The following is a 23,600-nucleotide window of genomic DNA, read 5'->3' as shown; positions in this document are numbered from 1 at the left end:
ATGGATATTAACTATGACCTTGTGAACAGTTACAAAAATGACCAATTACAAAAACGAGGGCTGTGGTAGCTTTGTGTGTTTCTTTGCTTCTTGTATGCATGTGTTTATTTGTATATACTGACCATTTTCTCCTTTTTACCTCTCTATTTACAATTTGTTGGAGGTCAACTTTATAATTTTTAAAAATAAATCTATATTTTACTTATGTATATTTGGCTGCATTGGGTCTTCATTGCTGCATGTAGGCTTTCTCTAGTTGTGGCGAGCGGGGGCTACTCTTCGTTGCGGTGCGCAGGCTTCTCATTGCAGTGGCTTCTCTTGTTGTGGAGCACGGGCTCTAGGCACACGGGCTCAGCAGTTGTGGCACGTGGGCTCAATAGTTGTGGCTCACGGGCTCTAGAGCGCAGGCTCAGTAGGTGTGGCGCATGGGCTTAGTTGCTCTGTGGCATGTGGGATCTTCCCGGACCAGGGCTCGAACCTGTGTCCCCTGCATTGGCCGGCGGATTCTTAACCACTGCGCTACCAGGGAAGCCCCAACTTTATAATTTAATCTTTAGGTAATAGAACATTTAGTGGGACCACGACAAAATTTGTGGAGTAATTAATACAGTCAGTGATGGATACAGTGACTGTTGGGACTGTATGTCTTCTCATTTGGGGGGAGGAGTGAGAACGTCACTTTTAAGAAGGATAGATACATGTTGTTAGTAGGAATATGGAAGTTCAAATATGTGGAGAATGGTGCACGAAAAAAGATGGACATTACCTCCACATTCACCTGCAGAACCTGTCCTGTGATAGCGGTACTGGAATCAGCATTTCTCCCTTACAGTGAGCACAGTGGTAATCTCTATCAGTAGAGGGTGCTGCAGGGATACTGAAGGAAGGAAAGGGCTTGTCTTCCTGGCTCCAGTGAGCTCTGGTTTGCTTTTCCTTGCTCACGCGCTGTGGTCTATTAGGGGTGCAAGTGCGCTGTGTGAGGGGACACCTAGAATATCGGGTGGTGCTCTCCTCCAGCCACATGCCAAGAGAGGCGCTCCCTCGGCAACCTCGCAAACCTGGTCCACACCCGGTGACCACTTCGCTGTGGCCCTCCTGTCAAGGATACTGCATGCTCCAGGCCTTGCACCCGTGGCAACTCCCTAACTCTGTGCCCTTGCCCCCTCAGCCTTGTCTATCTATGCCCTGGATTGTTCTTCCCGAAGCCCGCCAGGCATGGACAGCGTGTATGCACAGCGGTGCCCCAGTTCCACGTGTCTGCTCACCAACCTTGGCTTTTCTCCCCAGAGGGTGGATTCCCATGGTCCTCCATGCCCTGCGTGGACATCATACACTCCAGGCCTTGAGCACACAGGGCACTCCAACTCTTTTGGTGCACCTGCCCAACAGCCTTGGCTCACCTGTGCCCTGGAGGGTTGTTTCCTGGGATCCTCCCTATGTGGAAAATGTGTGCTCTGGGCTTGGTGCCTATAGGTTGTGTCCCTACGTTCCCTGTGCGCCTGCCCATCAGCCTCAGCTTGCCTGTGTCCTGGAGGGTTGTTTCTTGCCTGGCAACTGTGAACCAGCTCTGGCCTGGGCAAACCAGTGAAGCTGTCCACCAGCCAGTAGGCTGCCATGAGGTCTGAACCCCAGCCTTGGGGGTGGGGGACCTATGAAGTTTGTCCTCAGCCCTCAGGTACCCTTTTAGAGTTCTCTTTACATCTTTATAGTTCTCCTTGTATAATTTAATGATTCTATATATTAACCCTGCCATGTTTAAGTTACTGGGGGGTTCCATCTCCTGATTGGACTTAGACTGAACCACCAAGCTATCTTATTGTTACTAATTTCTAACTCAATTCCATTACTGTCAGAGAACATACTCTTTATCCTTTTAATTTATTCCTTTAAATGTACTGAGAATTGTTTTATGGCTCAGCATGCGGCTTATACCGAATATTCTGTGTACTTGAAAAAAATCTGCATCTTATATTCATATGTATTATAAAAAAATTAATAGGAAAAACATTTAAAAATAGTCTTTATATTTACTCAGATACTATTTCTGATGTGCTCCATCCCTTTCTGAGGATCTGAGTTTCCTCTGTTATCACTCCCCTTCAAGCCAAATAACCTCTTTAACATTTCTTACAGCGTAGGATTGTTGGCAATGAATTCTCTTAGTTTTATCTGAAAACGTCTTTATTTCAACTTCTTTCTTGAAGTATATTTTTGGTAAATTTAGATTTCTGAGTTGACCTTTTTCTTGTAGCATTTTAGAGATGTTGTTACACTCTCCTCTGGCCTCTGATTGCTGGTGAGAAGGCAGCTGTTAATTGTTGTTCCTCTGTATGTGGTGTGTTGTTTTTCTCTTGCTTTCAGGATTTGCTCTTCATCTTCAGCTTTCAGTAATTTGACTATGATGTTCCTAGATGTGGCCTTTCGGTGTTAATCAAGGTGGCTTTGTGGAGTATCTAAAATCTGTAAATTTCTTTCATCAAATTTGGGAAATTTTTGACTTTTTTAAAGATTTTTTTCTGTTCTCTTCCTTCTCTTTGCCTTCTAGGACTCCAATCACATATCTGTCAGACTGTTTGACCTTATCTAACTGGTCTGTGAGTCTTTTTTAAAAGTCCTTTTTTCCCTTTGTCCTACAGCATGGGTAATTTCTACTGGTTTATCTTCTAGTTCATTGACCCATTCTGTAATCACCTCTTTTGCTGTTAAATCCATCCATTTAATTTAAAAATTTTCAGTTACTGTGACTTTTATTTCCAGCGTTTCTATTTTTCAAGTCATTTGTTTCTATGCTCAGGTAGGTAGGTTGCCTATCTTCTTATTCACTGAGAACATACTTTCATTGCTGCTTTAATATCCTGGTATGTTAATTCCAGCATCTGGATCACCTCGGTGTTGGTGTCAGTTTTCAATGTTAAACTGTGGAGACTCTGGTTTCTATTATTTGTCTCCAAAGAGTGATGGTTCTTTTATTAGGCAATTAACTTGGGTGGCTATACAGTGCAAATCACACTTATGGGGTGGCAGCTCCAACCTTAGTTTAGATTTTCAGTCTTTAGCTGAGCTGCCTTGAGTCTGATTGGCACATTTGTGGTCCAGAGTTTGGGCAGAGATGTGGGCAGACAGAACTTGGGGATTCCCCTCTCTCTGGCTCTTCCCTTCTGAGACTCCCATCTTTCCCTCCAGGGGCTTCAGTTGTCCTGGCTCAGTACTCGTACTGTGATTTTCCACCAGCATATTGTACCTACCGCTTTGTCAGCTGCTAAGTTACAAGCAGCAAAAACAGGGAACTTTCTCTGCACAATCCTCTTCTGAGTGTGAACTCCCCACCAAACTTTCTGCTTCCCTTCATTCTCCAGTGTCTTCAAGTAGCTGTTTTTCGTATTGTGTCCAGATTTTACAGTTGTTGTTTGTGGAGGGATCATTCCCAAGCATCTTACTCAGCCATTATTAGAAGGCCCTAGGTGTAGTTTAAATATTTAATCTATTTCCTCCATATTTCCCTCTATTTCTTGAGCATATCAATCAGAGTTTAAACTCCTTATTAACTTTCTCCAATATTTGGCTCACCTGTTTCTATTTCCTACTTTTGCTCTGGTTTCAAATAATATCTCTTGACTTGCTAGCAATTTTTATTAGATCCAGAAATTGTGTATAAAAAAATCAGAGCATCTCTAGATGTTTTTTCTTCCGCTCTTTCCTCTGCTACGCAAATAGAATGGGGGCCGATCACCTTAATCCACTCAGGGACTACATGGTCTGCGGCTACACTGTGAGTTTGATAAGCCTCAGTCTGTTTCACCTTGTTCCTAGTAAGGAGCCCCCCTGAGCTTGCAACTGAAAGCCCTGTGTGTTTACCAGTCCCCTCCCCCTGGTGGGTCCTGAATTCTAATCATCAGCACAGTAAGCCTGCCAAAAATTCCATTCTGCTTTTCAGAGGTTTGAGGCTTAGCTTTCCATAGCCTCTGGCCCTACACAGCTTCAGAATTTGGTAAGTATCTTGAACAGAAAATGTGTTGTTTTTAAGGCTCTTCCAGTCCCCAGCTTTGTTCCTGCAGTGTCATGAGAGCACTAAGCTCAGCTGGCTTCTCTGGTCCCCGGCTGCAACCCTCTTGTCTGGGCAATGCTTGGATTCTCAGACTCTTGCTCAAACCCAGAGTCAGCAAATGCTCCCAGGGGAAAATGTGCTGCAAACTGTCAGCTCACGTCTCTATGATTCGCTCTACTTCAAAATTTTAGGCCCTTTAATCCTCTTTGCTTCAGCAATTCTCTAAGGCCTTTTATAAAGACAATTTTTATATTTTATCTGGTTTTTCTAGTTCTTGAGTAGAGCATTGGGCAGCCAGAAGCAACTCCATGCTACTAAAAGTCTCTAAGCACTTTTTTAAAGTGTTTATTTTCTTCCTCTGATCTTTGAAAACTGACTGTCCCCAAGCAGTCAATTTATATCACAACTTAAAAATATATTCCTACTGCTAAGTGGAAAAAAAAAAAAGCAAACTATGTTATGGCTTATTCCCCATAATCACAACTGTGTATAAAATATGAATACATACTGTCAAAGATTTGAAATAAATAACTGGGGTTGGATATGGCAATTTATTTCTTTTGTAAAAATGTTTCTGAAATGTCCTATTGTCTATAAGAGGTATGTAAGTAAATGTAGATTGTCAAGGAGGGGAGGGAGAAGGAACTCGGTGGTTGAGATATAGCCGTGGGAAGAAAAACTGCATAAACCTTTTTATAACTTGAATTTTGTATCACATGAATATATTAACTATTAAGGAAAAGAAAGAAAGGAAGAGAGGGAGGGAGGGAGGAGGGAGGAAGGAAGGAACACCACCCCTGCCCCGAGACTCCTAGGGCCACAAAGTGCCATTTATACTGTGAGTGAGGAAACAGGCATTTGGTTGTACTCACTAGCTGCAGACTAAAGAGAACGGCCTAGCCCTGATTCCTTTTGGGACACAGAAAATTGCCTATCTTTCAGGGATTGTGATGAACAAAGGAGATTATGATATTCATATTAAGGGCTTTTATGAAAATATTTTAAAAATTGGGCTATTGTCATTTTTTCTGTGCAGATGAAGGTATAGTTAAGTATAGACAGTAGCTTTGTTAGGACTTTTTAGATCGCTTCTTCCAATTACAGGATATGGGATCTTAGGTATTTTCTTTGAACGCTGTACCTTTTTTAAAAAATATGTGATAAATTTGGACAGCATGGCTGATTAACTAGTCTCTCTTTCCCCAGAACTTCATTCTAGCCTTCTAAACCAGGGGTCAGCATACCATGGCCTGCGGGCAAATCTAGCCTGTTTTGTATGGTCTTCAAATCAAGATTAAATTTACATTTTCACATGGTTGAAAAAAAAAACAAAAGAAAAATATTTTGTGACACAGGTCAGTCATTTATGTATCATCTCTGGCTGCTTTCGTGCTACAAGGTGTTGGAGTTGAGTAATTGCAACAGAGGCCACACAGCCCTCAAAATCTAAAATATTTACTATTTGGCCTTTTACAGAAAGTTTGCCAACTCCTGGGCTAGAGTATCTCCAAATAATAAGTTTCACAGAGCAACTTTCTCAGGGGGGTAGACTGACTGAATTAATGGCCCTCTCTGTATCCATGTCTTTTTTTTTTTTTTTTTTTTGTATCCATGTCTTTTGCCAGGAAACTTTGTAGCATTTTACCAGACACTGGGCTCAGTCACATGACTTGCTTTGACCTATGGGAGTCTGGAGACACGATACAAGTAGAGGCTTGAAATGGGATTGCACCCTAGGGCTTGTTCTCCAGCTCCCCTGCCACTGTCTGTAAACAGACCCAGGCAAGTCTGCTGGAGGATGTCATGTGAAGCAGAGTCATTCCAGCTGAGGCCAGCCTAAGTTAGCCAAGAATCAAGGATCTCAAGATCACACCTGCCTGGCTGACCCACAGCTGACCACAGACACATGTGCAAGCCCAGCAAAAATTACCCAAACCCAGACAGATCAGCTGAACCCCGACTCAAGAGCCACGGAACTGCTTACTGTTATATGCCACTTAAGTTTGGTGCTGGGTCTGTTACACAACATTATTCTGGCAGTAGAAAACTGATACTATGGGCACACAAACTTTTAAATTTCTTTTGCCAAAAGAGTCTAGGGAACATTTTTACTCTTCTGAGGGCAACTTAGGGCTCTGACGGGGGAGAGATGAATAAAACACAGAAGTCTGGAACTCCAGGGATGGGCGTGGGGCATCAAATTACATCCTGAATTTCATCTTGTACTTACAGTGGGATTCAGTAATTATCCGTATCTGCTCTGTGGCTCAATCTGCCACTGGACCGAGTAGATGCTAAGGCTGGGACTTGGCATGCCTCTTAACCACGAAGAGATCTAGCGAGGCAGAGACTCCATCATTCATGGGAAAGAATTTACTTCCTATTTATAAAATGTAGAAAAAGTACCTTGGGTATAAAATCTAAATGTCTGAGGTGTGGTCAGTCAGGAGCCCAGAAAAGTCACTCTTTGCATCCTTCAGTCATCAGTGTGTAGTGCAAACGGAACAGGGGCTGGGAGCTCCTCCTGTACGGGGCTCAGTGGAAAGCTTCCCCAGGATAAAGCCACAGAGCCCTCTGTGAGGAAGAGGGGTAGAGAACAGGAAAGGAAAGGGGGCAGAGCTGCGGCAGGAGGCCGGGAAGGGATGGTGTACGGGAGTCTGTATTAGGGAACACTTTAATTTGCTAGAGGGCGGATCTTCCTTCTCAACTGCTGAACACAACTGGCCTGGGCCTGTCCTAGAAATGTCAAGCTGCTTCCTAGTGTACAGGGCTGACCACCCCCTCTGCAGAGCCCCAGATGTGGCTTCTGTCAGGAAGGAAAGGCATCCATCAGTGTGACAAGAAGTGGTCACCTTCGGACTTGCATGAACTCCTTGCGCAGCCATAAGGAGTCCTGGTAGAAGCGAGGATCACCCAGTCTCACAGCTGTCTGTTTGTAGAAGTAACAGTATAACACTGCCGCTGTGGATAATAAACAGAAAAGAAGCCTCAGGGATGCTCCTGAGTATTTGTTTCCGGGTAAGAACATAACCGGACGAGGCTGAGGGGCCCTGCTTCATGATTTCCCAGTGACTCCCAGAAAGGGCAGAGGGCAGTGGTCGCCCCTGTTCTTGGTGTGGCTGTCCCACTCATCCCACGCTGGTTGTGATGGGCTGGGAAGCCAGGATCAAGGCCCTGGCTGCCAGAGCCACAGGTGGGACCAAAGTGAGGCCTGAGGATGCTCTGGTCCTTACCTAGTCTCTGGAATACAAATAACGTTTGAAGTCCATCTGTCCAGACAAAGCGGTTGGAGTTTTTCCAGCGTAAGTTCTGAAGGAGACATGAGTACACAGAGAAATGTGAATGGCTAGATGAGGCCCTCACATCTCCAACTTGGTTAGCTGCAGAGATGCCACCTGGTTTAATATCAGGCTAATCTCACCCCCGTTCTTTCTTTCCACAAGCCCGAGGAGTGCTTCTCAAAGGAACCTCAAGTTCCCTTTTTTTGCTACAGAGGGAAAATTCTTGTAACTCTGAGGGAGGAACTTTGAACTAAGCCATTTATTCCCTTTCATCCTGTAGCCTTTGCCGAGGAGAAATGATACACATTATCTCAGGAGTTCAGTATGGTCACTGTCTTGCCTTGGAAATCTCAGGCTCAGTTCCTGTCAGATAAAGGCTTGGTGCACTCAGGGCTTAATCAGATTAACAGCTTCACAGTACAAAGCCAGGACTATTTTGGCCCCAGGAACCAGAGCAGAGACAATCCTCTCCGGGAAGCACCTTGAGATTTCGGCACTGCTCTGCTTCTTCCCTGTGAGCTCCCTGTGATTCTCTCTGTGGAATCACAAGGGCAACCTAACGGGATGTTTGGTCTGAGAAGGTACCTTTAGAAAAGAAATGACTAGAGAACCCTGAGGTTTTAATATGTTCCATAAAATGAGTACGTGAGAAGCACATGAGATACCCAAAGGGATGGAAGAATTTGTGAGGCAGAAGAAATCTGAGGGAATTCCCTGGCGGTCCAGTGGTTAGGACTCTGTGCTTCCGCTGCAGGGGGCAGGGGTTCAATCCCTGCTCAGGGAACTAAGATCCCACAAGCCATGCCACGTGGCCAAAACAACAACAACAACAAAAAACAAATCCGAAACCATGAAAACTGGATCTGCTCTGAGGCCTATGTTAGAACCAAAGGGAGGCATCTTGGGGGTCGGTTCTCCTAGCGTAAGTGATGGGGATGCATCAGAGGGCATGCAGCACTAAAGGGCCAGCGGCACTCCTGCCTGGCTATTTCCCATGGCACACTGATGCCTAAGAATGTGCTGTACCAACACTCACCTGCCCAAACAGCTAACGATGAAACAGATTCAACTTCCTGTTTTAGCCCTGGCAGGCCTTTTGGGGCAAAAGTGAATTGAATGTTCCAGAAGTGTCCCTGGACTCTTGGATAAGGCTATTCTTCAACATATAAGGTTGGATAAAAGTGCCTTATGAAATTCTCATGTGTCTAGCTTCAGGCTGGACCACATTCATTTCACCTGTTTCTTATCAAGGACTCTGTGAGATATAAACATCCAGAGATTCTGGGTTCCCACAGAAAAGCATTCCTAGCCCTTTAAGGATTCAGTGCCTCACTCTTACCATGACCCAGACATGAAGGGAGATGCTGAGGGCGAAGTACACAGCTGTCAGGATGATGGTCCCTTTGAACTTATGGAAGAGGAGGTTGACCAGGCCAGCCTGGAAGACGAAGGTGTTGAAGAACATGAGGAAAATGATGATGATGTTGAAGAGGACTGCAATATCCTGGATGCTGCAGACACAGAAAACAAAAGGACAGCCGAATGGAGGCCTGGGGAGGACCCAAGAGCCAGCCCTGAGCCCTAAGGGACACCATGGAGTCTGTCCTTCCTTGTTATATATAGTCCTCTGAAACCCCCCCAGAGGTAGTTTGGGTTTTGGACCCCGAATGACACGAAGCTAAAACTACCCGCTGGCGCCATCAGTTGAGTGGCAGTCTATGGACAAGGCTTTCCTGCTGACACTCCCAACTCAACAAACCTCCCAGGCACCTGTGAGAAGCAGCTAGTTGCCTCCCTGTATCCAGAAAATGCCAGCCCTGTCTGTCACATAACCTGGTCCTGTCAGATGTTTTCCTCTAGCAAGACAGCAATGCACTTTCCCTCATCTGTGCACGCCTGGCTGCCTTAGTGCCCTTCATGTCTCAGTGCAAATGTCCCCTCTTCAAAAAGACTTTTCTTTCACCCCACTACCTAAAGTAGCCTTTCCCTCCCCACCCCAGGTACTTTGTATCCATTGTATAACATTTATTACTATTTGAAATTATCTTTTTTACTTTTTAAAATGTATTTGTTGTCTCTCTCCACTAGAATGGAAACTTCATCAAAGGAAGAACTTGTCAGGTTCACCACTGCAACTAGAACACTGGCAGGCTGATGAACACTTGCTGAGTGAAGGAAGACAGTGTCTAAGACTGTGGTTTTCTGTTTAGAACTTGCCTCATGGAGACTAAAAATCACTGTGGAGGGAAAGTGCCAGTAGCTTCCATCCTATGGGATGCGTATGTGTTATTAATATGATTATCCTTACCTGGGGCCACAGCAGTGAAGACCCCGAGTCCTAACCAGTGGACCGCCAGGGAAGTCCCTGATTACCCTTTTTACCTGACATTTTGTAACCCTCTTTCATGGCACTATAAGACAATATTTCTGCTCGAAGATGGAGACAACGACAGTGTAAGCAATCTGGCCCTCATTTTCAACGTGCACTGCTCCCTGTGTCCCAAACCCTTGTTAGAAGTGTATCAGAACAGGCCCATGTCTATGGACCACGACATGTCTATGGACCATGGAGCACCCAGGACAAAGTGCAATTATATTCTCCCTGATATTTCTCTATTAATAACTTTAAAATGCTAAATTATGATTGTCGGGGACTTCAGACTGCTTGGGTTGAGCTGTCCCACCCACTGAACTTACATGAAGAGCACCAGCTGTATGACAGGAGCCATTCGGAGTAGCTCCGAGAAGGAATTGACAAAGAGGTCATAGGACAGCAGCAGGAACTGCAGGGAGAGCACCAGGCTATAGTTACTGGTCTGTAGCATCTTCCTTCTATCTTGGGCCCCCAAGGGCACATTCCACAGTTCCCAGAAAGCAGTCCTGGTACTCTCCCAGGCACTGAGGGAGAAGCTATGGTTCCTCAGAATCAGAGCTGTTTCTCTTGCTCTCAGACAAGGGCCTACTGATGCCAAAAAAAAAAAAAAAGGTTAGAAATTCATTAATACATATTTACCGAGGACTTATTATGTGCCAGGCACCATTCTAGGTGCTTGGGATACGTCAATGAACAAAACCAACAACAACAAAAAAAACCCCAACTAGTCACTCCTTCCAGGGACCCTCACCCTCAAACCTTTTTCCATGCCTGGAACCCTCTAAATGTAGAGCTCTTTCTAAACACTTTTGAGTCCAACGGAATCTAGAGATACTACACACAGTGACTGTCTGGTCACGTAACAATACGAATTCTATTACTAACCGCAGCAGCAAAACCTTTGTATATCACTTACAATATTGCTTACAATCCTAAGCACTAACATTACTTAAATCTCTCAATAACCCTTGAGGTAGAAGGCACACTATTACTCTCCCCATTTTACAGAGGGGACAATTGAGGCCCAGGGAGGTAAAATAATTTGTCCAAGTTCACATTGCTAATAAGTGGCAGAGCTAGCATTCAGATCTAGGCAGTCTTGGTCCAGAGCCTGTGCTCTTAACTATTGCACAAAGCTGCCTCTTACATAACTGACAGGTTTATATGTAACTAGGCGGGAAAAACAAACGCTGGCATAGGACAAGTGGGAAGTGGTGTAGGCAGAAAAAGCTGAGAGGAAATAGTTTCTCCTAACGTTTACGATTATGGTAGCAACACAGTGGCACCAGGTAAGGGGAGCTGGGCTTTTATTTTCATTTATTCCAAGACCCAGAAGCTGCTTTGGGGGTGTCCTGTGACCCCCTCCAGCTGGATCAAATCTATAAACAAATTTCAGAATGCTTCGAAGTGTTACAGAAATTAACATCGGTAAAATGTTAGTTTACAAACTCTTCATATTCATTTCCTTATTTAATCCTACACCCATCTTGAGAAGTAGCCGTTCTTACGCTTATTACCCCGCTTTACAGAGAGGCTCTGAGAAGCTGCGGAACCTCGTCCATCTCACCTGATGGAGAAGTCCCACTGTAGTGGATGTACGAAGGTGCTTTTCTCTGAACCGAGTCTCCTTATTCATCAAATAATATCGACAGCTATCACCTACATACCGGCACCATGATAAATTTGTCAACCAAGACAATTTCCTTTAATCCTCGCAACTACTCTGCAAGGTGGGAAAGAATTATCCTCATTCTACAGGCAAGGACACAGGGTCAGAGTTCAAGTCGTTCCTCCATGTTGCAGGGGAGGAGAGCCAGGATTCACAACTAGGTGTGAAAACAAAGCCCGTGCTCTTAACTACTACTTCACAGGCCACCACAGAAGGCTGCTGTGAGGATCCGTTATCTAGAGCCGCCCACCGCCATCTCTACGGGAAGGATGACCATCACCTCGGGTTAGGGCAGCGGTAATTCCCAAGGTAATGAAGCGGTCTTCGCAGTTTGTCCACCGCTATCCGCCGCGTTCTCTCTGTCCCCTGAGTAATTTTCCTCACCCTTCCTAATCCACTTTAAAATAGGGCTGCCTTAGCAAAAAAACCAAAACCAAAGCAATTAACAAAATTCCGACTTCTGGCCACCTTACCCACTCCTCCTCAGCCCTCTCACCTAGAAGGCCCAACGTCGGTTGTCACGGGGACACCGTCCTGGCTTCCGGAAACCGGTTTTAAATTCCGGAAGTAGATGGCTGACGCGGGCTCCGTCTGCGCCGTGCTACCCGCTTGTCCTCGGCTTTTTCTCCCCGCTCTATGGCCCGCCCGGTCGCCATGTTTGGGCCCCCGTATGCCTGGGCCCGCCCCTCTCTCAGCGTCGCTGAGCCCTGTTCCAGGGCTCCCAGTTGCGGGCCAAGGCCTCCCGCCCCTAGGGCCAGCCCCTGGCCAGAGGCTTCGCGTCGGCCCGAACATTTCCGCTTCTAGGGAATCGAGGGGGTGGGGATGAGGGACAGGACCGATCCGTGACGGCGTTCCTGGTCCCTGGAAGCCCGGGCTTGGGGAAGAAACGCCCGCGGAGGAACTGGAATTAGTGTCAGCACCTTGTCAGCCAGCGACCCCGCGGCTCTGGACTTCATTTCCCAGGCGGCCGCGCGCGGGCGCGCGCGCGACCGGAAGTGCTATAAGCCTATAAGGTGATGGAGCGGCCCCGGTAGTTGGCTGTAGAGCGGCTGTGACTGGTGATAGCGGGCGTTTCTGAGAGTCTCTCACTCCATCTCCCAGGAGCCTCGGGAGCGGCGGGTCCGGCGCCGGGTGGCAAGAGGCGGGTCTTGGAGACCACAGTACCCCTGCGTTCCACTGTGGTTCGGGGGTGAGAAAGAGCCCGGGCTGGGAGTTCAGGGACCTGGGTTCGAGTGCTGGCTCTGCTACTGCCTCGCTTCGCGCTGTCGCGACCCCTCGCTCGGCCTCAGTTTTCTCTTTTAGGAAATGGACATCGTTCTCTGTGCCCTTCCTTCCACAGGTGGTGGAAGGAAGCTCTTTGGAAAGCACAGAAGCTCTTCGGAAGTCGCAGTCAGCAGGTGGAGCCCCTCGCCTTAATTTGCACCCAAGGTTAGCTGGGACCAAGAGTTCTTGGTCCCGGAGGAGGAGTCAGGGATCGGTCCCCGGGTTCCTGGAACCCTTCTCTGGACACCTGAGGCCGACCAGAGCGTAGTACGAAGGGCGGGGCTGTAATCACTCTGGTGCTAAGGAGGGCCTTGCTTATCTACCTCCTGAGTGGAATTTAGGGCCCCTCACTCCTGAGTCTCTGACTTAACGGAAGCTACGTTTGGAAGTGAGGAGTCCTTGGAGCACAGGGGGAGTGAACCTGGAGCCTTGTACCAGCTCGGCCACTCACCGTGGCCAAGTCATTTTCCTTCTTTGGGGCCGAATATTTTTGATCCGTAATATAAGAGTTCAGGACTTGAGCCCTAAATCTGGTTCTCAGGATTCCTAAAGCCCGCACCATTCATCTGAGAAGTGGGAGCAACAAACAGACTTCCTGTTCCTTCATGTATTTGCACTTCTAAATAACTGTGAAAGGGTTTGGAATAGAGCCTTTTCCTAAGGCTAGGGCCAAGTAGGATATACCCATTTCCTACCCCAGGGCCTCATCTGTTTTAGTGCAGCCTGGGAGAATCCTTTTTGCTAAGGGATTGAGAAGTGTATTAGGTTGGAGAGTAGACTCCTTAGATCAGGGTCAACAAACATGACCCACAGGCCAAATCTGGCCGGCCTAAATGGTTTTTACATTTTTCAATGATTGAAAAAAAAAAGAAAAGGATATTTTGTGACATGTGGAAATGATATAAAGACTGAAATTTCATTGTCCATAAATAAAGTTTTTTTGAACATAGCTCATGTTCGTTTGTGAAGGTATTATTTATGATTGCTCTTGCAATCCATCAGCAGAGTTGATGACATAGTTGTGACAAACCGTATGGCCTGCAAAATCTAAAATATTTACCATTCTGGCCCTTTACAGGAGTTCACCGACTTTTGTCTTAGAATGCGTCTCTACAAGTGAGGGCAGAATAGGACTGGTGGGCACATCCTGAAATCTTAGCACATCTTGTTCTCTTGGAATAAATGAGAGGATATTTTTAGCATTTGGATTGCAATTTTCACTGCATTCTTCCTTTTCCTCTCCTTTTGCTCTCTATTTCGAGCAGAGGGAGGGCTTGTCTGTGTACTGTTGGTAAAACATTCCAGCCATCTGTCAGGGAAGTGTCCCCATTGTCTTTTCCAAGTCTGTCCCAGAGCAGTAATCCAGGACCTCTTCTAGGGGGGTAGATGTGGTCCCTTTTGGATTATATTTTCTTTTTTCCTCTGCAAAGGGGAAAAAAAAATAAAAGTAGATATTATTCAGTGGATGGAGCCTGCTGACCGAGAGCTCCTTTGTGCTGACTCTCACTGCGGGGGTGATTGAACCTCTGGTGACCTGAAACTTCCGCTGCCCTTACAGGAACTAAGGGGATAACTCTGAGGCTGGGTAGCAAATCTCTGAGCTCAGTAGCTAAGGCAGAAAGCTTCCAGAAATCAGGTGGCATGATTTTCTCCCTCCAACCTCTTGGAAGCTTATTTTTCCCCCCAGACCTCAGATCTTGCTTTCTCAGAGATTACTGCCACCTTGGATCTCTTTGTGAGAGCTCAGCATCTGTTTGTGGTTAGGTGGACACCTGGCATGGAGAGAGCTGGCACGACATGGAATTGGGGCCACTGAGAGGCCTGGGCAGCCATGGGGGCCATGAGCTTGAGGTTTTTGTTAGTCGTTAGGATGAAATGCTGTAACAATACTAAGAAGATTATAATACTGTACTCTCACAATGTGCTTACATACATTTTCTCGACCCTCTGACAACCTGTGGTCAAATTAAAAACATGGGCTTTGAAACCGAACAGACAAGGGTTTGAAACTCCCTGCCCACTTACTGGGTCCTATTTAATCTGTCTGAGCCTTAGTTTCCTCATCTGTAAAATGGGGATAACTCCTCACGGGGTTGTCAAGATGAGTAGATGGGATCATGTGTGTAAGGTTCTGGTGTGGTGTCTGCTCATAGCTGCCTTTCAGTAAGTTACATCCTACTGCCATGGCTTTCTTTCAGATGAGAAGACTGAGTCCTACAAATGTTAAGTGATTTGCTCAAGGAGCCTCAGAGCATAAGAATTGGAGTCCAGGCCACCACTCTGTCAGCCTGCAACTAGGTATAAAGGTGAGGGTCAAGTGTTTTATCTCCTTGGGAGTTCTTGGTGATTTCAGGGGCGTCTTCTCTGTTAGCTGGTTCAGATTGAGGGACCTCAACTGCAGGAAGCCACTGTGTCAGCTTCTTGGCCTGAGTCCACGGGGCAGTGTGCCTGTCTTGAGAGCTGTGCCCATGCTGAAAGCAGGGGCGTCCTGTGGCTTTGCAGACTGCCTGCCAACTCACGCCCACTTGCCTGGCTTTTAAGAGCAGCTGCTTAGGGGGCTAGGCATTCACCATGCCTGAAACCAGAGTTGGTTTCTGAGTTTATCAGGTACACGTGGAAACCTCAAGATAAACTCTTGCTTTCTAGATCATGAGTTCTTGCTTCCTCTTTTCTCCTCTGGACTTTCCCCAGAGAAGAGAAAGCAGAAGTTTCAGGTCTGGAGACAGCTGGGGGGCTTTTGCTCAATTAAAGGTGTGGCGAATGGGGACTCTGAAGACCCCACCTTACCTCCCAATGGGAGGATTAGCCCATAGAGGTCACAGTCTGGGGAAGAACTTTGCTGCAGAAGTGGGATCCTATAGCACTTTCTCCCAAGTGGCCTAATAGTAGTGTGAAGATTGTGATTTTTGCCTCCTTACGTTAGAACTGAAGGCCTGGGCATTTGTGTGATCTAGCCTGGATTTTGATTTCTGTCCTTTCTTTTCATGGGGAGTGGGGTTATAATTCTTTACCTTCTGGTCCTGTGAGGGGAGACGCATCCTAGGGCTCTGCATCTAGAGCCTTGGCATCCAGCCACAGCAGAGGAGGCCTCTCTCTAGGGCCAGCCCTAGGCCCAAGCTGGCTGCACTGTATGCTGCCAGGTGCTGGGGCGGGGCCTCACTCATTGTTCATAACCAGAGATTGGGTTCACCCAGCCATCAAGGCTTCATGGGACAGTGCCCACGCTGAGGGCAGGGGAACCACCCTTCCGGCCAAGAGCAAGGTCAATGTTACCTCCTTTAGCCTGCGTGTGGGGTGCACCCGAGCCAACAGGGACGTGTGATTTCTGCTTCCTCTAGGAGTGCTTGATCAGAATGGCTGTGGGATGGTTTTATCTGTCTGTCATGGTGCTGTGCTCCCTGGGCTCGATGTGCATCCTCTCCACCATCTATTGGATGCGGTACTGGCAAGGTGGCTTTGCCTGGGATGGCACCATGCTCATGTTCAACTGGCATCCGGTGCTCATGGTTACGGGCATGGTGGTGGTCTACAGTGCTGGTGAGTACAGGTCAGCAGAGGAGACATGGTGTGGCCTGGGACCGTACAGGGCAGTGCTGTCCCTCTCCATCCTGGCCTGTGTTACTGTCGGGTTCAGGGCTATGGGGGTGGGGTGGGGTGGGTTGTTTTGGGGCCCAGGTGTCATTTGGAGGAAGAAGTCGTGCAAACGGGAGCATCTGAGAAGGGTAGCTTCATGGATACTCTTGGACAGGGGTTGGCGGACTTTTCCTGTTAAAGGCCAGACAGTAAATACTTTAGGCTTTGCAAGCCCTATGATCTGTGTTGCAACTACTCAGCTCTGCTGCTGTGTTGTGAGAGCAGCCATGGACAACACGGAAACGTGTAGCTGTGTTCTGATAAAACTTTATTTATAGTGGTGGGGGGAGGAGAGAAATAGGTGAGGGAGAGCAAGAGGTACGGACTTCCAGTTGCAAAACAAATGAGGCACAGGTAGAGTGTAGGGAATGTGGCCAATAATTATGTAATATCTTTGTATGGTGATGATCATAACTAGACCTATCATGGTGATCACTTTGAAATGTACAGAAACATTGAATGACTATGTTGTGTAACAGGAAGTAACATAGTGCTGTAGGTCAATTATACCTCAAAAACAAACAAACTCATAGTAAAAGATATCAGATTTATGGTTACCGGGGTGGGGGGAGGGGGAATTGGATGAAGGCAGTCAAAAGGTACAAACCTCCAGTTTTAAGATAAATAAGTACTAGGGATGTAATGTACAACATGATAAATATAATGAACCCTGCTGTATGTTATATATGAAAGCTGTTAAGAGAGTAAATCCAAAGAGTTTTTATCACAAGAAAAAAGTTTTTTTCTATTTTTTAAATTTTGTATCTATATAAGAAGATGGGTGTTCACTAAACTTATTGTGGTAATCATTCCATGATGTATGTAAGGCAGACCATTACGCTCTACACAAACTTATGCAGTGCTGTATGTCAGTTATATCTCAATAAAACTGGGAAAAAATAAGTAAAATTTTTAAAATTAATGTTATTTAAAGTATTATTTAATATCAAATATAATTTGATAATAGCATCCATATGCATTAATTACCTAGGCATAAATCTAACAAAAGCCATATAAGGTTTCTACAGAGAAAAATATAAAACTGTATTGAAATTAAAGAAGCCCTAAATAAATGGAGGGATATACTACTGTGTAAGTGGATTGGAAGACTAAACATTGTAAAGATGTAAATTCTCCTGAAATCGTTTTGTAGGTTAATTTCAACCCCAAGGTCTCAGTGCTTATTTTTGTGAAAACTGACAATCAGACTGAATTATCTTGAAATGCAAAGGGCCAAGATTAGTCAAGAAGGTTTTGAAAAAGAGCAGAGTTGGAGGGCTTACTCTCCCATCTATTCAGGTTTATTATAAAGCTACTGTAATTAAGACAGCGTGGGACCTACTGTATAGCACAGGGAACTCTGCTCAATACTCTGTAATGGCCTATATGGGAACAGAATCTAAAAAATAGTGGATATATATAAATGTATAACTGACTCACTTCGCTGTACACCTGGAACTAATACAACATTGTAAATCAACTGTATTCCAATTAAAAAAAAAAGTGTGGTAGTGATAAGTGAATAGACAAGTGAGGAAAGGTAGCTCTGCAGAGCTGTGGGACAAGATGTTCTTTTCAATAAACGATGTTTAGTCATATGGAGTAAAAACACTTTATTCACAAAGATTGGCAGCGGGCTGGACCCGGCCTGTGAGCGGCAGTCCGCCAGCCCTTGCTCTAGCGAGCAGGACGCTGAAGCCTCTCGTGGCACAGTCAGGTCCTTACCTGAGGGATCTTCTTACTCCTGCCAGACCCATCCTTGCCCCATGCATTCAGAGGCAGGCCTTGGGGCCCAGGTGAGTCTCATTTTCTCCACCTGTAAAATGGGAATAATGATGACATTGATAATAGCAGCTTACCCCGTGTACTTTGGATACATCCTCCCATTTTTGTTCTTACAGGAAGCTTGTGAGGCGGGCTCTATTGTTGCCTCCATTTTACAGATGAGGAAACTGAGATTTAGAAAGATGCCAAATAGCTGAGAGGAAGAAACTGGATTTGGACCTCGGTTATCTAACCTTAAAGCCCGTGTCCTTGACAACTCACTTCAGTTTTGAGAATTCATTTGGTTAGATGAAATAATGAATGTGACATTGCTTTTCAACCTGTAAAACTGTATACAAGTGGCATTTATTATTGTTATGACAGAATGGCAAGTCCATGAAACCTGTTCTACCCCCCCGACCTTTCTTAAATTGAAGTATAGTTGATTTACAGTGTTGTGTTTTCTGGTGTACAGCAAAGTGATTCAGATATATATATATGTGTGTGTGTGTATATATATATATGTATATACACATATATATGTATATATTTTCAGATTCTTTTCCATTATAGCTTATTACAAGATATTGAATATAGTTGCCTGTGCTATACAGTAGGGACCTGTTTCTTTTATATATAGTAGTTTGTATCTGCTAATCCCAGACGCCTAGTTTGTCCCTCCTCCTGCTCCTCCCCTTTATCATGGTCCCTCCTCTCCCCACTTCATGGCTGATGGCTGTACCAGAAATGACGCAAGGATGGAAGATGCTGAGGAGCTGACACTGACGTCCTAGCATTTCCTTCTTCTCTTGTTGGGAGGCTGTCTGGGATCACGGCAGGGTAATTCCCCTAGTGCACGGGTGAGCACAGGGGAAGAGGCCGCGCCCTGGGACTGCTCTCTCTCCTACAGCATCGCTGGTCTACCGCCTGCCCCAGTCATGGGTAGGGCCCAAGCTGCCCTGGAAATTCGGCCACGCAGCCATGCACCTGCTGGCCTTCATCCTGACTGTACTGGGGCTGCACGCCGTCTTTGACTTCCACAACCAGAGAAAGATCCCCAATCTCTACTCCCTGCACAGCTGGCTGGGCATCACCACCGTCTTCCTCTTCGCCTGTCAGGTGGGTACTCTCTGTTCTCCTTTGGATTCCCACAGCTGCCAGCTCTGGTTGGGGCTTCACTTGCATCAGCACCAAATATCCCTTGTGCTTACTGGCTGGAGACGGTCTTGCAGGGCACATCCTGTAGGATCGGCAGCTTGAAGGGCTGTGGGAGATTGGTGGTTCCCGAATTCACCCTGTTCCTGCTTGTACCCCTCACACGGCCCACCTGTGGTGCTGGAGCGCTCTAAGCTAACTCTGTCACAGCACGCACCACACTGACTAAATCATCTTTTCCGCCCTCTTCTCTCCCCGCTTTCTGTGAACCAGAAGCAATTCTAGAAGTAGTATCCGTATTCTGATGTCAGCCCTGTACAAATGAGGAGTTTTGTGAGCCAGGACAGGAAGGAAGCAGAGACAAACAAGGATGGCTGGGTTTGCGGGAGACTGGGGATAGCTAAGCATTTCATGTAGGTAACATTCCTACATTCCTTTGTGTAAGACAAGCAGACCCCAGTGAGGAGGCTAGGTGTGGTGCTGGGGCAATGCCTGGTGGGAGGTTTGAGCTGGGAGAGAAGGGCAAAGGTTCACTGATGGGTAGGAGGCACTGGTGGGTGGGATGACCTGGCGTGCCTTTGGTCACACACAGTACAATCAGGTACTTCCTGTGTCCACAGTGGTCCTTGGGCTTTGCGGTCTTCCTGCTGCCCTGGGCGTCCGTGCAGCTGCGCAGCCTCCTTAAACCCATCCATGTCTTCTTTGGAGCCTCCATTCTCTCTCTGGCCATTGCATCTGTCATTTCCGGCATTAATGAGAAGCTTTTCTTCAGTCTGTGAGTGGGACGGGGCCCCCAACTCTAAGGTGGAGGGGAAGGAATAGGGTCTTCAGAAGATGCACTCGATGATCATAGGACCCATCCAAGGGAGGAAAGCTTTTGGGATGGGGCTCATTCCTGATCTGGAAGGTTAATGGAATTGGTCTTTCTTTAGGCTGAGATTGGTAAACTGGTCAGCAAATACTTACCCAGCATCAAAGTGATTTAGAACCTAGTCTGTGGCAGAAACTATTCTAAACATCTTAAATTTAATCCTCTAACTGCCCTACAACATTTGTTGTCATTGCCACTTATACATTAGGGAACAGAGGCACAGAGAGGTTTAGTAATGCACCTAAGGGCACACAGCCAGTAAGTGGCAGAGCTTTGTGTTAGGACTAGAGCCTGCATGCCTAACCACTACCATTCTCCGTTCTTTGAAGTAGTGGGGGTGCACTGAAAAGCAAACAAGATTTGAGGTCAGACCTGGGTATAGATCTTGGCTGTGCCATTTCCTAGTTATGTAACTCTGGACAAGTTCATTTCATGTCTGGAAGCTTTACCTTCCTCACAGGGAAAAAGCATTCTGCAGACACTTGTCATGGCAGAGACTTGGAAAGTATGTTAATATTCCAGGTCACAGCAGGTCCTGGGAGGCTTTTCTCATCCTCTGTTAGCGGCACTGAGTCTCTCATTGGGCAAAAACAGGTAGAAAAGTTTCTTGAGCGCCCACATTGTTTTGTCATCCTCAGGAAAAATGGCACCAACTCGTACTCCAGCCTGCCCAGTGAGGCTGTCTTTGCCAACTGCTCTGGGATGCTGGTGGTGGTCTTCGGGCTGCTGGTGCTCTATATCCTACTGGCTTCGTCTTGGAAACGCCCAGAGTTGGGGATGCAGGCCGAAAGACAGGTATGGGGTTTTGGTCTCCCGTTCCAGGTTGGGGTAGGCCGGGTCTAGGGAAGGGTCACCCAGTAAAGACTTGGGCTTTGCCAGGAAGACCAACCCAGTAACGTGGTGGGAAACCAAGTTGCTTGAAGGTGGGGTTAGGCCGGCTGATGGGGAGCACCGGTATCAACCCAGCACCTCCTGGCCGTTGCAGCAAGTGCAGCTGCTTAGGCTCAGGCTGCTGGGGGCCTGTCCACTGGGAAAGGATGGGGGTTACTCCCCTCCCCAAATTGCTGTGGTTTCATGAGGGGAAGTGTAGCCTTATCTTCTCCAAGGACGGGCTTGAGCATGATGAGGGGGGTATGGTAATTTCTACTTCTTCAGCTTTAGGGCTCATCTAGTGGGATGGGAGCTTATCTAGTGGGTGCTTGGTGACAATTTGAGTGCTTGGAGCAGGTTTTGCCTGTTCTTGGCCACGCAGGCACCTGAGGGACATGGTGAGATGGGGTTGTATTGGCTGAGGGGACTTCGGAGCTTCTCTGAAAGGTGTGGTGGCATGGGCTGGGACTCGCCCTGCAGGTTGGGGTCTGAGCATTTCAGGCCTGGCGTGACTCCTGCAGGTCAGGGGCCATTTTGACTTTATGCCATTAACCTGCGTGCACCTGCCTGTCTTCCCAGGCCCTGTTGCACGGCGGGGAGTGAAGCAGGAAGGGGCTGCCAGGAGCAGTCAGTGGTGCGGTCTGGACTCCTTCAGCTCTGCTCTCCCTGGGGCTCTGTTCCAGTCTCCCCTCGCCTCTGTGGTGGACCTGCTCTCTCCACAGCTTGCTGCCCACATGCTTTCCTTGGTGTCTTTGGCTTCTCCACCTCTTCTTGGCACTGACTTCTCAGGTTGTTCGTTTACCCCAGGCCCTCCTTGCCCTGGCTGCTCACGCCGCTCCTGCTCGTATGAAGTCAAGCTCATCTCCCCTCGCACCCCTAGGGATGTGGTAGAGAATCCCGAGAGCGCAGATGACCTGGGAATCAAGTGCAATCCATACCGTGAAAAGTGAGGGAGCCGATGCTTCCTCGGCTTTCCCTTGAAGTTTAGGCCGCTGCCCCGGGCCAGGCTTCATCTGCTCTGTTACCTCCCTCCAGCCCATCTGGACATGAGGCTGGGCGGGAACACGGTGAGGCGATGGAAGGACAGGGGAGAACGGCAGAGCTGCTTCTGCAGAGGGGAAGCTGAGGAGCTGGCCGCTCGCTGTTGTTTCCCGTCGCTGCACTCTGTGTCGACGTGTGTTGTATGTGCCCTTCTAGCTGCTGCTACAACTGGGGCCTGGATCCCGGCCCTTCCCTATGACGGACGGGCTGTCAGACAGCCTTATGAGCCCTGGTAACCTGCTCTCCCACGAACAGCCTGTCCCACGGAGCAGCAGGGGTGCCTCGAGCCTCCTTTCCTTTCCCTCATCGGGTCCAGGCTTGCCTGCCTGTCCCCGGGCAGGTTCAACCTTGCTCTCTCGGCAGGGCACTTGCTCAGCTATTTTCACTCTCCAGCTTGCCATGAAACGTGCCAAAGTCGTGGTGCATTGTACCCAGCAGAGCCCTGGGAGCTAGGCCACCTCCAGAGGCGTTCCTCACTGAGCGTCCAAGTGCCTCACTTGCCCCCACGATGGCTACGTGCCTGGCACGCCCAGTCTCGGGTGTGATGCCAGAGTGTGCCGCTGCTCTTCCGATGAGACTGTGGTGGCGTCTTGCTCCTCTCCTAAGTGTTGGCACTGCCCTCTCCAAACAAGCCCTGCCAGGTCCCAGGCTCCATACTGCTGTGCTTAGGTGACAAGCAGCATGACACCTGGGGTCCCGAGTGGGCCTTACTCCCTGGCAGGGGCCATGAGGCTGACTGTCCACCCCACCCACATGGCCAGATGCTGGCAGGAGGACTATGACAGAACTTCTCAAGTGGCTGAAGCCCTCAAAAGCCACTGGGATGAGTGCCAGGCACCTTGGTCATAGGACCAGCTCCCCCTCTTTCCACATGAGTAGGCATTTCACTTACGAAGCTTGATTTTCATTAAACGTGTTTTTAAGAATCAAAGCCTTCTCTGCTGAAATGACACTGTGGTTAAGTGAGCTCTGGGCAACTTGCAAAAGCCTCGGGCTAGTTCTGACCCTCAGACCTGGAAATGGGCAGACCTGAAGACACCAAAGAACCGCATGACTGTCTTCTTGGAATCGCATGTGACTCTTGGTTCGTGTGCGTGTCTTTAATAGTGAATGGCCCTTGAGCACTTGATTATCTTACAAGGAAGGAGATGTTTCCTATTTCATAATCTGAAACACAACACTCAAAAAGGGTAAGTGACTTGCCCAAGGTCACCCAGCCAGGAAATGGCAGAGTTGGGATCCACAGTCCAGGTGCCTGATGCCAGTTTCCTTCCCAGCTGCTGGGTGTGTGCATCTGTGCACACTGATAACTGTGCCTTGTGGTCAGGGACCTGTGGTGTGGCTGATGGACAGGGGACCCTGGGCAGAAAAAGGGAAGCCGAGGGGTTGAGGAAGCCTGCAGCCAAGTTTGGGCAAAGTAAGTGGTGGCCCCCTTCCAAGTGTGATGAGCTGAGGCCACCTGGTGGTGAAGCAGACGACTCAAGGAGTTGGATGCATGTATTGGTGATACTGGTAACTCCCAGTGAGTAAGCACCTGGACTGCTGAGGCCTTTATCTTCACCAGTTCGTTTGAATCCTTTCCACGTGCCCATGAGGTGGGCACCATTCGGATTTTACAGATCCTAAGAGGCTAA

General features: G+C 47.5%; 2 protein-coding genes across 13 annotated transcripts; one reads left to right on the top strand and one right to left on the bottom strand.

Moving 5' to 3' along the window:
• Positions 1-4,582: 4,582 nt before the first annotated feature.
• Positions 4,583-12,052, bottom strand: TMEM138 (transmembrane protein 138). 8 transcript variants are annotated; one of them, XM_068555336.1, is made up of 5 exons: positions 11,843-12,052; positions 10,024-10,288; positions 8,666-8,837; positions 7,279-7,354; positions 4,583-7,006 (listed from the first exon to the last, which is right to left on the bottom strand). In XM_068555336.1, the coding sequence occupies exons 2-5, from the start codon at positions 10,149-10,151 to the stop codon at positions 6,894-6,896; spliced, it is 489 nt and encodes a 162-aa protein (XP_068411437.1). In that variant the 5' UTR covers positions 10,152-10,288; positions 11,843-12,052; the 3' UTR covers positions 4,583-6,893. The 8 variants fall into 8 exon arrangements, with proteins under 8 accessions (XP_068411437.1, XP_068411436.1, XP_068411438.1 ...); XM_068555335.1 differs by having other exon boundaries at positions 11,866-12,052; XM_068555337.1 differs by having other exon boundaries at positions 10,024-10,285; positions 11,866-12,052.
• Positions 11,663-22,897, top strand: CYB561A3 (cytochrome b561 family member A3). 5 transcript variants are annotated; one of them, XM_068555330.1, is made up of 8 exons: positions 11,663-11,678; positions 12,709-12,766; positions 14,831-14,938; positions 15,971-16,169; positions 18,940-19,148; positions 19,805-19,959; positions 20,694-20,850; positions 21,505-22,897. In XM_068555330.1, exons 4-8 carry the CDS (start codon positions 15,986-15,988, stop codon positions 21,526-21,528), a joined length of 729 nt encoding a protein of 242 aa, XP_068411431.1. In that variant the 5' UTR covers positions 11,663-11,678; positions 12,709-12,766; positions 14,831-14,938; positions 15,971-15,985; the 3' UTR covers positions 21,529-22,897. The 5 variants fall into 5 exon arrangements, with proteins under 5 accessions (XP_068411431.1, XP_068411432.1, XP_068411429.1 ...); XM_068555331.1 differs by lacking the exon at positions 11,663-11,678 and adding an exon at positions 12,074-12,382; XM_068555328.1 differs by lacking the exon at positions 11,663-11,678 and adding an exon at positions 12,397-12,558.
• Positions 22,898-23,600: the final 703 nt, after the last annotated feature.

The sequence above is a fragment of the Eschrichtius robustus genome, chromosome 11 (genome assembly GCF_028021215.1).
Source record: "Eschrichtius robustus isolate mEscRob2 chromosome 11, mEscRob2.pri, whole genome shotgun sequence".
Classification (NCBI taxonomy): Eukaryota; Metazoa; Chordata; class Mammalia; order Artiodactyla; family Eschrichtiidae; genus Eschrichtius; species Eschrichtius robustus.
The sequence above is the reverse complement of the archived record's forward strand: the minus strand, read 5'-3'. Positions and strand labels throughout refer to the sequence as shown.